Source organism: Engystomops pustulosus, chromosome 3, assembly GCF_040894005.1.
Source record: "Engystomops pustulosus chromosome 3, aEngPut4.maternal, whole genome shotgun sequence".
Lineage (NCBI taxonomy): Eukaryota > Metazoa > Chordata > Amphibia > Anura > Leptodactylidae > Engystomops > Engystomops pustulosus.
Window position 1 is genome coordinate 116,109,871 of NC_092413.1, and position 16,733 is coordinate 116,126,603.

The 16,733-nt window shown below is 39.1% G+C and overlaps 1 protein-coding gene across 2 annotated transcripts in view; it reads left to right on the forward strand.

Moving 5' to 3' along the window:
* The window catches only part of ASCC3 (activating signal cointegrator 1 complex subunit 3), a 498,380-nt gene that overhangs the window by 436,193 nt on the left and 45,454 nt on the right, over positions 1-16,733 (forward strand). For both annotated transcript variants that reach the window (XM_072141894.1, XM_072141895.1), the window contains exon 36: positions 1,919-2,053. In XM_072141894.1, coding sequence (XP_071997995.1) covers positions 1,919-2,053 — 135 coding nt within the window. The remainder of the gene's footprint in view (positions 1-1,918; positions 2,054-16,733) is intronic.

Here is a 16,733-nt window from a genome sequence, read left to right on the forward strand (position 1 = left end):
CCATTGTTTTATGTTTTTGAACCTAAATGACTTTCTTGTTTCATCTTTTCATGTATTATTGGTTTAAACATGTTTTTTCTGCCAAACCATTTAAGGGCAAGTGGATTTAAGTGCAGTGAAAGCATATGTGGTAGTCCGTGCCTAATTAGGAGCATCAGAAGACGGCACACAGTACTGTTCAGTAAGGCAAGATGGTAGTCTTACGGATAGATATAATGGGGGGCGTTTAATGTCTCTAAGGCACAAATTAAAGAAAGGCAATTTGTTCTGCAGAATGTGAAGCCAACAAAGGTGTTAAACTGACATCACACAAGGATGTCGTACATAATTCAAAACTTCTAAATAATTTAGATGTTATATAAAGTTTTAAAAGCTCGTAGGAATTTTAATATGCTGTCATATTAACCATCAAAGGGCAAAGCCCCCTAAACATAAAATCTTTCCAGCACATCTCCACCTTAAATCAGACTGTCCACTTATAGCAATAACAGGTATTAACAGGAAATACTAATCACTAATGTATCCACTGTTTGTTATTACTATATATACTTGTGTATAAGACAAGTTTTTCAGCACAAAAAATGTGCTGAAAAACATCACCTCTGCTTATACACGAGTCAATAAAAATAAACTTATATACTCACCCCCCAGCGGCCCCAGTGCTCGGCGCGGCTCCTCTTCTTTCTTCGGTCTTCTGTAACAGCCGGCAGAGAAGCGGCCATGTTATCTGATGGGCGGTGCATACTATGACGTCATCAGTGGCTGCATCATAGTATGCGCCTGCCGTCAGAGCGCATGGCAACGTCTCTGCCGGCTGTTACAAAAGACAGTAGAGGAGCCACGGGGAAGCCAGAAGAGGAGCCGCGCTGAGCATCAATGCAGCTGGAGGGTCAGTATATAAGTTAATTTTTTTTAAGTGCTGGGTGGGCTTACTGTATACTACTGGAGGCTAGCAGGCTGTATACTATAGGGAGCTGGATGTATACTACAGGCAGCAGCCTGGCTGTATACTACAGGCGGCAGCCTGGCTGTACACTACAGGGGGCTGGCTGGCTGTATACTGCATGGGGGCAGGCTGGCTGGATACTACATGGGGGCAGGCTGGCTGGATACTACATGGGGGCAGGCTGGCTGGATACTACATGGGGGCAGGCTGGCTGGACACTACATGGGGGCAGCCTGGCTGTATACTAAAGGGGGGAAATGGCTGTATACTAGATGGGGCTGGCTGGCTGTATACTAGATGGGGCTGGCTGGCTGTATACTAGATGGGGCTGGCTGGCTGTATACTAGATGGGGGCTGGCTGTATACTACATGGGGGAAAGCTGGCTGGATACTACATGGGGGCAGGCTGGCTGGATACTACATGGGGGCAGGCTGGCTGGATACTACATGGGGGCAGGCTGGCTGGATACCACATGGGGGAAGGCTGGCTGGATACTACATGAGGGCAGGCTGACTGGATACTACATGGGGGCAGGCTGGCTGGATACTACATGGGGGCAGGCTGGCTGGATACTACATGGGGGCAGGCTGGCTGGATACTACATGGGGGCAGGCTGGCTGGATACTACATGGGGGCAGGCTGGCTGGATACTACATGGGGGCAGGCTGGCTATATACTACTGGGGCTTGCTGGCCACATACTGGAGAAGGGGGGCTGTGACCGTTGCATTTCCCACCCTCGGCTTATACTCGAGTCAATAGGTTTTCCCGTTTTTTTGTGGTAAAATTAGGGGCCTTGACTTCTACTCGGGTTGGCTTATACTCGAGTATATATACTCGAGTATATATATTTGACTTTCATAGTCAAATATAAGTAGAGAAACATTTGCACACCTTTTGTGTGATTATTTAACAATTTTGTTTGTTATCACTAGATTTACAATTTTTTAAATGAATTTTCTTTTTTTAAAGGACAATCGTACGATTGAACCTCAAACCTATGGACGGATTGCCTCATACTACTATTTGAAACACCAAACCGTTCGGATGTTCCGAGACAGGTTAAAGGCAGAATGTTCAGTCGAAGACTTGCTTTCAATTCTGACAGTAAGTGAATGAGATGTAAACCAATTATTCTGTTGAATCACAATCCCTCTATTCTAATTTTTTAATCTAATAGTACACAATGCTGCAGTGTAAAATCTTACACTAACCTAAAGGAAAACAACCACATAATAAACAAAAAAAGGCTAGAAACACTCATGTCCACTCCTCTTCATCTTGATCTCTGCACTGGCTGTCGCTATTCTTGACACGCCGGGATCACCTAAGAAAGAACGTTATCAATAGCAGCACTGAGCGTGGGGACATCTTGTTAGATATTGATCAGCTGTTGATGTGTGGAAAATAAATGCCAGAGTTGCGCTTTAATGTTGGAATATTAGATTTGCTAATGTTTACTAAAAATGTTTTTTAATTAGTATCTTCTTGGTTTTTTTCTCACATAACTAGGAGCTCTATACAACATCCACTTATTGTACTTAGTCTGGTCCTAATTTTCTAATATGAAGTCACTCTCATCACCAGGGTCAGCTCCCTGTTTCAGTAGGCCCCAAAGGGCCCCATTGCAGTGAATTTATGTGCAGCATTGAAATTTCAGAAACTAAAACAGTGTGCTGTTCCCTAAATTATTCCCTAGTTTATCATATCAAATATGCTAAAGCCTCCCTCACCCTCAGTGGATTTATTAGATACAGCCCCCCTCACCCCCATGTACAGCCTTATGTGCCACACCCCCCTCCCCGCAGCTCTGGTCCCCGGGAATTGACCAGGTATGCCCAGTGCTGGGGCCGTCTCATCAGTACGATAACACTTAGCCCGTGTTGTCTCTCTTGCTGGAGAGATTTAATAGTATAATGAAGAGAAGGTCTTACATGCTATATATCGCCACCTTCAGTCAGATTCCAAAAGGTGGATTTTTTCCCAAATTTGCTGAATATTTAGCACTCATGGAAGTTTTTTGTCTGGAGATAAAAATAACAATCAGAATTTATATTTTGAGGAATGGATGTGTAGAATGACACTTAATCACAATGTTCAGGAAACAGGGGTACCGCACTCCTTGTGAGATACGGATGGTGCACCCTTATTTTTTTAAGGGGGTGTAGGGGTTGTTTGGATTTTTCACTTGTATATTTAAAGTGGTATTAATCTCTTAACTATTCATGGTATATTCTCAGGATCTGTGATAAATATGTCAGATAATAGATGTGGTCCGACATTGCAGGCAGTCCCTGGTTATGTTCTAGGTTCTCTAGGTTTGTTCTTCAGTTTAATTTGTATGCAAGTCAGAACAGGTATATTTTATGGTGTAAGTCCAGTCACAATTCTTTTTGTCCCTGCTAAAGGGGGATTTTACATTTTTTGTGTCGTCATTGGAACAAGGAGTAACAATAGTTTCATTGCTAATACCTTTGATAACTGTTACAGTAGATCACTGCAACCTGGGGCTAAAGGTCATTAAATTACCAGCATTCAGAGGTCACAGTGGGCCAAGAGATTTGTTTGTAACTAGGGCTTGTCTATGAGTTGGGGGATGCCTCATTTCTCATATTTGTGAATCCAAAATAAGCACGCCCCCCCTCCACCATTTTGATAAAAATGTATTTGTCCCATTTCAGTTAAATTAATACTTCTTGGCAATAAATTAGATATTCTTCTACCAGAAAAGGTTTTTTAGTTCTTGTTCCATGATTTCTTGGAATTCATCCATAAAAGGGAGGGAGTACATTTTATAAGCTTTTGCAATTCCATAACAAAAATCTATTCTACCTGTCAAGTTTCTGATTTATTCATTTTTATCCAATAATTTAGAAAATTAGTAGTTTTAATTAAAGGTTTTTGATGGAAGAAAATTGAGACCCAATGCAAACACTTCAATTTCCCCTGGAATTGAAAATCCTTCTTGGATAGGTGAAACTCTGTGCCTAGGTGTGACTTTCCCAAACATGTGAAACTGATAGCAGAGGGGAGGGAATTATCATTTTTATATCATGACACCACCTTTTTTATATTTATATGGAATTGTTATTTCTAATCCATTGAGTATATGTACAATAAATATATATTTTATATCCTATCTGTCTACAATCTTTGAATGGACGCATTCAGTGGACCCAGAACATAAACAAACAAGTTTCTTTTCACTAGTAGCAAGAGAGATGTTAAACACAAAGCATATAAAAAGATGGCATTTTATGTACTTTGATTTATTAATATAAAGCCAGTAAAACTATTTGAGTGTTTGCTTCTGCACATACTCTCTTGTTCTGTTTATACATGTACGATACCATTTAATGTAACATGTAATTTGACTGCTGTAACATTTGGTATGCAGTGTGTTGCCAGATACAGCTGGCTGTGATCTTTTAGAGCCATGCCTCTTAAAATAGAATATATTTTGACACAGATATAAATGTAGAGCTAATTGATCATTAAGTTACTTTTCTAGGAGTCCACATTAAAGGTGTAAATTGAAGCTTTCTGAAGGCGTGTTATTCATAAAAAGAATTGCACAGAATTTTGGAGATTTTTTTTTCATTTCACAAGCTAATGAGCTTTCTAATTAAGCCAATTGCTCCACACCTCCATTGTCATTCAATAACACTGCATCTGTCTGGTGTTAATGCTTTCTACTTGCTCATGGAGGCATTTAACAGTTTTGGCAACAGGGAATAACACAGCATAGGGTAAATGTGCTAATTACTTATAAGTGAAATTGTCAAGGGGATATTAACTGATAGAGTAACACACCAACACTTGAATGATGGAAACACATACTAATATTTAACATAATTCTCAATATACATGAAAGATTTATAGATAGATAGATACTGATGTTTTTAGCTTGTATGTAACTGACCGGCAACTGACTCATTTAGGCTTCTACAATGCTCTTCAATGGTTCCATCTGTTGTGACAGCTTCCCTTTAAAATAGCCTCATCAGGAGCCCTTTTACTGACTTCCTTATGTCCCCATAGAGAATGTGTACATTTTCTAATAAAACTTGCTTTTTCAATAAAATGAAAAGTTTGATAATAGTTTACCTTTCTCTCTGCAGAGCAGTCTCCTGTGTCCTATTGGAGTGGCCAGAGGGAAACCCCTCCACCACCACCCTCAAGAAACTATTCTGTCGTGCATCTATTTTAAATTTAAAAAACTCCCATATCCCTCCCATTTTAAATAGACACATGGCGGACAAATTTCCCAAGGTTGGGGGGGACAACTCTTTGCTGGCCACTCCCATGGCCATGGTTCATAGTACTAATCTTCTCATATGGGAAAGTGAGACCTTATGGGCCCCCAAAGCCTCTTGTGCCCGGTTGCGATTGCGCACTCTGCACCCCCTCAAGTTACACCCCTGCCCATGGGACATGGACATCTAACTTTTCTTTTTACCTGAAAAGGACAGTTTTATTATAACAACACTTTGGCAATGTGCCCACTATTCTCTATGGGGACAGGGGGAGCCAGAAAAAGAGCTCCTGATGACAGGTTCCATTTAAGGCCATTTTTGCTGCTAGACGTTTATTCAGCAGATACCAAATATATATTGAAAGCTGTAGTTGTAATTTTAAAGAGAAAAATGTAATTTTAGTATGTGTTAGTGTAGTACTTATTTTTCATGATATGATTTGTCTCTTTATATGTAGATACAAACCTTCATGATTCCACTGGTTTCTAGTGTTGCTTCTAGAACTAATAATAGTATAGCTTTTATGATATGCCTCCTCTTTTTTCTTTTTTTAAGAATCTGACAAACAGCACAGCAATTCTGCATTTTGTACAGTATTTCCCTTTGCAGGCTTTATCTCTAATTCTTGGGTGTGTTTCTGCAAGTTGCAGATGAACTAATACAATGTACAGGCGGTCCCCTACTTAAGAATACTCGACTTACATACGACCCCTAGTTACAAACGGACCACTGGATATTGGTAATTTATTGTGCTTTAGTCCTAGGCTACAATCATCAGCTGTAACAGTTATCAAAGGTGTCTGTAATGAAGCTCTAGTGTTAATATTGATTCTTATGACAACCCAACATTTTTAAAATCCAATTGTCACAGAGGCCAAAAAGTTCTGGCTGGGATTACAATGATAAAATATACAGTTCCGACTTACATACAAACTCAACTTAAGAACAAACCTACAGACCCTATCTTGTATGTAACCCGGGGACTGCCTGTATATCCCTTTCACTGGATGTAGAAAGTGGAAGAGGATCTGTTCATGTAATCCCCCATTCAGAAGCATCAGCAGGTTCATTTTGGTACTGACCTACTTTTTTTTACTGAAAAAGTGACTAAAATTGCAAAGTAAGGCAACATGCACAGCAGCACAAGGCATAGGTAGTAGCCGCTGGACTGGGCTGACTCCCATCTGAGTCTCGGCTTAAGAGAACCAAGTCGGTTTTATGGGGATGTGAGGGAAACGCTTTTTACCTAAAAGAATGGTGGTATGTGGTGACAGGTTGGTGTTGGAACCTGAAAACATACCAAAAACTAGATAGTTCTTCAGTGAGGTAGGGGCTAATATGCAGGACACAGAACTTCTACTAAATTATAAGAAGTGTTTGGCAGATATATATATAGTACATCCAGTTAGTGGGTTTTGTACCAGGGTAACAGTAGCATAGTCTTCGTTTGCTTACAGTGCCTGTAGATTTATGAGAGTTTTTTGCTATTCTCTCCTTATTGTGAAAACAACTTATCTCTGGTTTTCCATAGGACTGCATGAAAGTGAACTGTCTTATCTTAGAGCATAAAATAAATTGTTCAGTGACCATTCCAGCTGTGCTACAGATGTATAATATCTGTCCTCACGCTTACATGTTTCAAGCATTATCTTTAATAACCTTCTCTATCCACTAGGGGGCAAATGTCTGTGGTTTTGTATAAGCTGTTCTGTTGGTTTCCATTGTGTTCACATACTTTGTAGTAAAACTAAAAAGTGCCTGAATATAAACTGATTGCCCTGATAACCCTATTTTGTTCATGTGTTTGTGGACTCTACTCCCTGCCTTTCATAAGTCATTCCTTTCTTTTCATAGAGTTGTATTGGGGCTTCTTTTTAAAGACAAACTGTACTTACTAATGGCATCATCTTATATGCTATGGTCTGGCAAGCTGGAGAAGTAATTCCATCAAGATGGATATAGATAAAAGTAGTTGCACCATTTTCATATGGGTTTTTACAGCATTTACTGGGTCAGTACTTGGGCTGCTGTAACCATAGGGCAAAGGTTGCAGCTGCACCAGGCCCTGGGGGAGTCCCAGCTAAAATGTGCATCCTCATGCACATAGAGTTGAGTACATTGTACTGTGTGTCCTACAATTTCTAGCCAACAGATACACTATGGGCACAATACTACTACTTTAACACTGCATAAATGGTCACAAAAATTACTACTATTGCTATCCTGAATATATGTACACTGCTATACATGTACATGTATACTGCTTACTACTATGCATCCTATATTGACTTTAAGAGCACAGCATAGAACTACTTCTCCTACTTCTCCTATCCTGAATTCACAAGCACAGGGCAGTTTTTCTATTAATTCCCTCCTTATATAAGATGGGAACCATACAACTCCTCTCGTCATGTATGTATAAACACAGCATAGTATTACATTTTCCTATATTGTGTATATTAACTCTGAGGTCTGATTGGTTGACTTTTGCTCTTAGACACTTCTGGTAAAACTCTCTCCTGGGAGATTCCACTAGTTATTCCACTTACACTTGAAGACAACTTTAGTACCTTAAAGGCATGCTTACAGTATGTCTCTCCACAAAAAAAGGAAGACGGCTTCTTACTCGTATTCTGCACCTATTCACAGCACAAGTGCAGTGCTTCTAAAAACTGTCCAGCACTCTGGTCTGGGCCCCCTGAGTGTAACCCAGACAGTGGTACACCTTACTATTCTAAATAATCATTTATACTCTAAACCTACTTCTATTTACATGTCAGTCTAGCTGCTGGCATAGTGGCAATATATAGAAAAGAAAGCGAGCCACTAAGAATGATTTTCTTTAAAAATTTTTTGATTTTATATATTTCTTTTTCATAAATTGGTTACAAAAAGTACAAACATGTCAGAAAGGATTTTTCTTTTTTATCACTCATTTCTGAGGTATTACCTCTAAGTCCTTTATCACATATAGTTTGGGTTGCAAGCAATTCCCATTTTTAGAGTTTCACTGTACCGTGGCCTTGTAGAGACTTCTCACAGGTGGATTTCAGCAGAGGAGTAGATGTTCTCGTCAGTCACTTCTTAGCAGAGAAAAACACTCGCATGATTTTCGTGACGTTTCGGAGGTCACGCCTCCGTGGCAATAGGCATTAGCCTAAGTGCTAGCCTAGCTGGCACAATGGCTGTGGCAGTAGTACTGACCACTAGTCCCAGTCACCACATCAGTCCCATGTGCCACAGCTTCCCTGAGAGTTCTATCTCTTCCTCTAACAGATTGGGCCAAGTGATCTGTAAGGAAGTAAATCGATGCCTCATTCACATGAACGAATGATGGCCCATGATTCAGATAATTCCCCTATAGACGTATAAGGCACCTGGTCACAGTGCGGTAAGCACACACTGTCTCATCACACTGTAGCAGAACTGGAAATGTCCTATATTTTACAGTTGCTTCCCTTTCAATGGAGAAGGGAGGGACCTGTCTGGCCAATGTGCTAAGGAGCTGATCAGGTGTCACGCAGATCTTAAAAAGCATGCTGCATGCAGTATTAAATTGAGTACAGGGGTTCTAGGGGCTTCACTATCAAAGCCAGTGAGTCACGGTCACTGCTTAGAGGCAGGGAGGCTGGGACATGTGTAGCATGTTGGCACCACCTCTGCATGACATTCCCAAAGACAGTCAGCTGTGAGCTGACTGTCTTTGGGAACGTCATGCAGATGTGGTGCCAACATGCTACACATATTGTCTGCACACAGAATCTCATACAAAGCATAGCACAGAGGAATCAGGATGGGACTGCTCAGCTAATGCCCACCCTAACTGCTGAATCTAACACTGAGCAGATAATGCAATGATGTTGCAAAAACAACAATTGAAATTAAACAAATTAACATATCTTTCTCTAAAACAACAGGAAAGGTGTCTGGAAAGCAGAAAATGTGCATACAGTTTTGTTTTTACTAGTAGGGACTATTTAAGTTTTTTCTCTGGATTCTTTAAGTTAGGGTTTCAGATAGATTGGTAAGGGTTTAACTATTGGAACTCAACTGATCAACTGAAGGAAGGATTCGCAACCCCTCAGAACAAGCATGTTTCTGCAAACAGCTAACTAAAGAAAAAAGAGTCTTTGACTCGTATTTGGCTGATTTCACAATACCTTTCTTTACCTCTGTTAAAAAAAAGTAAAGAATGGAGGTTTAAAAGATGTTTACATAAAATTTACATTGATGTGAATGGGATTTTAATTAATATGTTAATCTGTTATGGTCAGTTTGTTGGATATCCGTTATCTATGCATTTATGTTTTTCAAATGAAGGAAAAGTACTGCAGCCTCCGTCATTTTTTGCGTCCAAAGAATGCATGAATAACGGATACCTGTCTTAATCGAATATACCATTTGATATTAAAATTTACATTGGCGTCAATGGGATTTTTAATCGATACGTTAAAGTTCCGTTAAATGGAGGTAAGGAATGGTAGTGTGAAATTGGCTTTAGCTGGTGGTTGGTCCTCATTTGTGGATCCTATAAAGGTTGATGACAAGCTTTTGAGACAACTAAGACTCTTAATCAGGAATGGTATAACACATTATCTGAAGAAAAAAAACATGTATACACAAAATGACATAGCAATGGTGTGATATAAAACAATACCATCAATGTGAGAAGATTAAAAAGATCTGCAAACAATTTAAACTGTTATTTGAGGTCTTGTTATTTTATGTAAAACTAGACATGACAAGCAGTAAAAGTTTTATTACTTACATTTTATTATCCAATTATAGCAGTGTTATTACACAGCTACACTACTGTTGTGAATGAAAAATCTATGACCAGGTACATGATTTGTGTAATGACGTTCTGTATTATTATTATTACCATAGAGTTGTTTAACATTCAGTGTTTTGTGACGTCATTTCTTTAGATACAGCCCTGTAAGCCTGTGTTTTTGTATCCTGTCATGAAGAGCAGATGGATGCTTGACTGACTGCTAATCCACAGCTGGATTGGTTTCTGCAGCCCCTACATTTCTAGGTTAGAGTGGCTTTTCTGTCGGACTGAGAGGGCAGCTAGAGAGGGATATCATTATTCATTAGAGTCCCAGTGGGAGCGCTGCCAGCGGAGATTAATTTTTTCTGTTATGCTTGTAAAACAAGCTCAGGTGGAGTCTGTAATCCTCAGGGCACGGGTGGCAGATCAAGGAAGATGCTACAAAGCTAGTTAATTTTCTGATTCCAGAGGAAACAGAAGCTCAGTTAGATGTATAAAAACCTGATTGCAAATCTAAGTAGCTAAAATCCAAATGGGATCTTAGAAAACATCTGGCACCAAAATCTTTCTGTAAAAAAAAGTCTTTAAAAGTTTACACACAAGCCAAGGCAATTTGCAGACAATATCCATTTATCACTCTAACATACAGTTTACGTACAGTAATTTATATTTGGACTTGTGTATTTTATTATACTAGTGTAATATTTAAGAAAATATCCACTTTCTTTTTAATTCTAGTGATTTAAAAATATCTGCTTGCTGAATGCATCACTTACACAGATATTGCGGGAGCCTTTCCTCTAATTTGGCTTCCATTAGCCCTCTGGAGTCTCCCAGGCCTACCTAACCTAAACTGTTGTTATAGCTTGCATGTGGCAGGACTCAATAGTAATATAGTCATATTGTTATTGACTGTGATACTGTAGTACTGCAGTATATGTTAAAGCAATCTAATGATTACACGTTTAAGCCCCATGAAAAAAAAAAAATAATAATTATATAATGTGGGAAAACATCAGAATGCTGAAATTGACATATTTATCTGCCCGGCACAATTCACAAACAATGTTGTACATAAAATATAACAAAAATACAAATATAATAAAATAAATTTTAAAACTTGAATTTTATACAATAAAATAATCATTTACAGATGGTAACAGCATAATCATACTGCCACAGCCTTTCAGGGTCTCCCAGTCCTGCTATGATAACATCCCCATTAGAGTAGTAGTGCAGTGTATTGTATGTGCAATCAAACCTTGTACTGCAAGTTATAAGGTTCAAAACGCCCTAGGGCAGTGATGGCTAACCTATGGGACTGGTGCCAGAGGTGGCACTGAGAGCCCTTTCTGTGGGTACTCAGGCCATCACCAGAGATGACTCCAGACAGCCCAGGACTTGCTGTGCACAGAACTATTTTAATGTGACAGCTCTACCTGGGACTATTTTCTGCTTTATTGGTGTCCTCAGGTGCTGGTATCAATGAAAACTGTGACAGAGAAGGAAGTATAAATCACAAATTAAATTTCTGTGTTGGCACTTTGCGATAAATAAGCGGGTCTTTGTTGTAGTTTGGGCACTCGGTCTCTAAAAGGTTCGCCATCACTGCCCTAGGGGACCCAAATAAACAAGTAAATTAAAAAAATTTAATCATTCTCCCTTTTCCCTAGAAAGCATATCAAATACTAGGAAATTAACTTAACAAATATTCAGGGCTTGTACTCACAACCTGTACTTGTAATCACACCACCAGGACTTGCAATTATTTTCCTCCTTATGCCACCCAAATGGGTGTGGAGGGCTACGAAGAGGGGCAGTGCCTGGTGGTGGTGGAGTGGGCTGACGCAGGGCATGCCTGCACACTAGCTATAGCCTGTGTCCCTTCAGACCTGAGCCCCCTTATATCTCCTAAGTGGTGGGGTTTACTTCATAAACTCCCCCAGTATTCCTGTGTCCCAGACTTCTCAACCCATTATCACACAAAAAATAATGATTTCCATACAGTGAACATCCAAATGTTGCCATTTTGCTTCCCCTTAAATCTGAATAAAAAGAAATCAAATGGTTTTACTGTTTCCAAAATTCTATCAATAAAAAACGACAGCTGGTCTCATGAAAAAATGAATAATCGCTTGAATCACCAAAGTATAAAAACAGCTGAACAATTTTGCCCACTCACTACTTGCCATTCCTATAGCTAAAGATAAACAATCCCTTGTTGGCTTTATGCTCATTGCAGATCACACAATCAAGGGTATTCTCCAACGAAGTTTGCTTGGTTTGAGGATCTCACATCTCCAGCATGTTGTGGAGTTGACAGCTAAATACCTACAATTAGTTGGCTCTTACTCACATCATGGGGACTCTGGATAAAATTCTGCATCTCACCAACTTTATATACATGCAGTAATACCTTGCCTTCTTCATGGTTCAACCTCGTTGAGAACTTTTTGGCTGCTTCCTATAATAGGACTTTTTTCTTTTCTTTTGCCTTACCCTATTTGTTTGTTTTGAACACCCTTCCATAATCCTTTGGGAGATTTGCCTTCCTTGTTTTTTATTTTTAAAATGAAATTATTGAATGTTTTATTTTGTAAAGTACAATTTTCCTTCTCTTTAAATTACTTATTAGCCATGGTTTCTAAAATAACCTATTGTTATGGTCATGTTTCATTCATACATGCTTACTTCAATATAGAATATTTAAAAAGGAAAAAAAAAGTACAAGTTAGAATATAGTGACCCAAAACTCTGCTTTTCCTCTAAAGGTTTTCATTTTTGTAAATGTATTAAAACATAACAAAAGCTACTTATTGGGAGTGTAAACAGGATGTGTCATTTGGAACACTTAGTGAAAGTCGTCTGAATTTTTTCCAGCTTCATCAATATAGTAAATGGAATGTTAAATTGTGTCCCTAGGAATTCCAATATCTTCTGTAGAAAACAAGCCCTCATACAGTTCTGTAAACAGAAAAATAATAGTTGTAATGGAATTTGGAAGGCGAGGAGTAAAAACCTGGAAGTTGAAAATGTGCTGCATCATTAAAATTAAGAGTTTCTTTTCTCTATGTATTAGACACCCCCCCTTAAAATAAACATTCATGTTTGATCAAGAGCTAATCTTTTTGTGACCAGGCTTCTTTTGGCATTTTTTATTGCCACATACATAAAGACAGAACTTTTTTATTTTTCCTTCAACATCAGTGTATAAAGGCTTTTATTTTCAGAACAAGTTACATCTTTTAGGTACAACGATCTCACTGATCATCTTTTAACCCCTTACCGACAATGCACGTAGTAGTATTTCACGGACAGCACTGACTTCCTGCATTGTGACATACTACTACGTCCAGCTTCTGGTACCGGCTCTACAAGCTGCGGATGTCAGCTGTATGTTACAGCCAACACCCACCTCTAAAACCCACGATCGGAGGAATCTCCGATGCATGACAGCGGTGGTAAAGGTCATCTGAAGTTATTTGGACCCCCACAGCGCTTACCGGGGTGGTCTGCTACTCCGATGGCAGCCCCTGGGTCTGCCAGTGTCCCTGGGCTGCACAATGTTTTGCGGGAGCCGGGTCCTGTCTCCAGGCTGTAGCACACTGAACATGTACAGCATTTTCAGTGTGTTACATAGCATTGTGTTATACATCTGTATAGCACAAGGGCTTGAACAAGCAATCAGAGCATCGTTTGTTCAAGCTCACCTGTATTTTTAAAAAAAAAATGTTTAAAACACTTAATAAAGTCTTTTTAATAAAAATTCCCATTCCCAATACACATGTAATAAAACTCCACATATTTGGTATTGTCGTGTCCGTAACAATCTGTACAATAAATTGTTAAGCTTATTGGATCTGCTCAGTGAACGCTGTGAAAAAAACCCCGAAATACTTGCCTAAAAATGTAATTTTTTGATAAAATCCTTCACAGAAGTGCTATAAAAATGATCAAAAAAGTTACGAGTTTCAAATTGGTAGAACTGAAAAGAACAACTCAACACGTATAAAATAAGCTCTGTTAACCAAAAAATATTAAGGTTATGTCTTCGAAAAGATGGCGATAATAAAAACAAATGAGATTTTCTCTATATTTGTTTTTCTTCAGCAAAATTATCAAAAAATATATAAATAAGATATCACCGTAATCATAGTGGTCTATACAATAAAGATAACAAATTATTTTTATGGTACAGTGTACACCCCTAAAAAAATGTAAAAATCTAAAAATCATCTGGATATATTAAAACATTTAAAAGGTTTTTTTTACTGTAATGACTTACCATGTGACATAAATAACATGACAAATGTATTCATACACAAATAGCAGACCTTGGAGACCCCCATCTACAATGTAATGACATTTAAAGCAGAGAGAATAGCCCTATCTCTGCCATCCTGCAATAGTCAGTTTACATGATGTGTTGTGGTATTTTTGGGAGCTATGGAAACAGCGTATTTCATTGTGCTACAGTGTTTCTGTATCTTCTGTTCACCTCTATGGGAGTCACAGAAACCGTATTCACAGTAACAGGTGTGTTCAGCTGTTTCCACTATTCAGACCACATCAGGTGTCCTCATCTCAGCTGTGCAGAAATGATCTGGAGACCATCCATGGAGATCGTGGGTACTCCAAATGTATGATCGGATTCGGAAAAAGGGGAGACAAGAAAGGACTATCCTAGTGTAGTATGTGAACTAAATTGTCAGGTAAAAAGATGGTAAATACGCTCACCTTTTTTGCGCTTTTTAGGACGCTTTGAATGATCTCAGCCATCTCAGCTGTGAATGACTAAGGAGGAAAACACTTTAAAATAAATAGTAACGGAGTGCAATTTGTCCAGTGTGATTGCTCATTTCAGGTAGCATTTATTTAAATTCAGGACTAGATGTTTTTTTCATTATGTCCTGATTGCATTAAACCTCAGAATTTAACCCCTTAAGGACGGAGGGTTTTCCGGCTCATTTCTCGCTCTCCAACTTCAAAAATCCATAACTTTTTCATTTTTACGTGTACAGACCTGTGTGAGGGCTTATTTTGTGCGTAACAAATTTTACTTTCCCGTAATGTTATTTATTTTAACATGCCGTGTACTGCGAAGCTGAAAAAAAATTCCAAATGTGGAAAAATTGAAAAAAAACTGCACGTGCGTCACGTTCTTGTGGGCTCAGTTTTTACGACTTTCACTCTTCGCTCCAAATAACACGCCTACTTTATTCTTTGGTTCGGTGCGATCGCGGTGATACCAAATTTATATAGGTTTTATTGTGTTTTAATACATTTTCAAAAATTAAACGAATGTGTACAAAAAAGAAAAAAATTTTTTTGCCATCTTCTGACGCTAATAACTTTTTCATACTTTGGCGCACGGAAATGTGTGAGGGGTCATTTTTTGCGAAATGAGGCGACGTTTTCATTGCTACCATTTTGAGGTCTGTGCGACATTTTGATCATTTTTTATTTCATTTTTTATGTTATGTAAAAAGGTGTAAAAGTCGCATTTCGGACATTTGGGCGCCATTTCCCGCCTCGGAGGTCACCGCCGGCTGTAACCGTTTTTATATTTTGATAGATCGGGCATTTTGGGACGCGGCGATACCTAATATGTCTGTGATTTTTACTGTTTGTTATGTTTTATATCCGTTCTAGGGAAAGGGGGGTGATTTGAACTTTTAATATTTTATTAATTTTTTTTATTTTTTAAACTTTTTTTTTTCTTTTTTTTTTCACTATTTTTTAGACCATCTAGGGTACAATAACCCTAGATGATCAGATCGCTCCTACCATATACTGCAATACTACAGTATTGCAATATATGGCGTTTTTGCAGGTCTTACATTACAATGAGCCACTGGCTCATTGTAACGAACCTGCATAAACCATGTAGCCTCGTGTCAAGAGAAGACCCGAGGCTACCATGGTAACCGATCGCCGCCCCCCGATGACGTTCGGGGGCGTGGCGATCGAAAAAAAGATGGCAGCGCCCACGCGCCGCCGTCTTTTAAACGCCGCCCGCGACTTTGCGGGCGGCGTTTAGAGGGTTAATAGCCGCGATCGGTGCAAGCACCGACCGCGGTTATTAGCGGTGGGGGTTTTGTGCAAAATGCAAAAACCCCCACCTCTGTATGAAGAGGACTCAGCCCGTGAGCCCTCTTCATACATCCCTTATACCTCTGCGCCGTAGAGCTACGGCGCAGAGCGTTAAGGGGTTAAAGAGTGAGTACTTCCTTCTTCTCATGACTGTAAGTACTGATTTTGCTGATTTCTACTTGATAAACGGTTACTGATTTTATAGTATAGGAAAGAAGTGTTAAATAAGAGGCAATTCATTTTAATAAAATTGCACAGGAACTGCAGATGAGAATGGCTGCTGGCTTGTTGGTAGCAGCGAGTGAACTTTTATTACTCTGCAAACAGTGGCAAAGGTCTCTGAGCTCTTGACCCTTGTTCACCAAGGATGCCATCCACACTGTTTGCCATAATGATTTAAGTTAAAAGGTGAATTGGTGAAACTAATGCCCTTCAGAATTTTTAAGTGATCACTGACCTGGTTGACTTCCCGACCTGAGTTTCTCTGTGGTTTTTAAATGTTGTTTTCCAGTATCCAGTAATCAAGATAATGTCCTGCATGTTCCAGATGAAGCTCTATTCAAGTGACTTCCATGTTGTGTTGTGAACAATAAGTAAATACAGAATTGCCCCCTGCAGGCTACACAGGAGCAGAACAATAACAGGGATGTCTTATAAGTTAGGA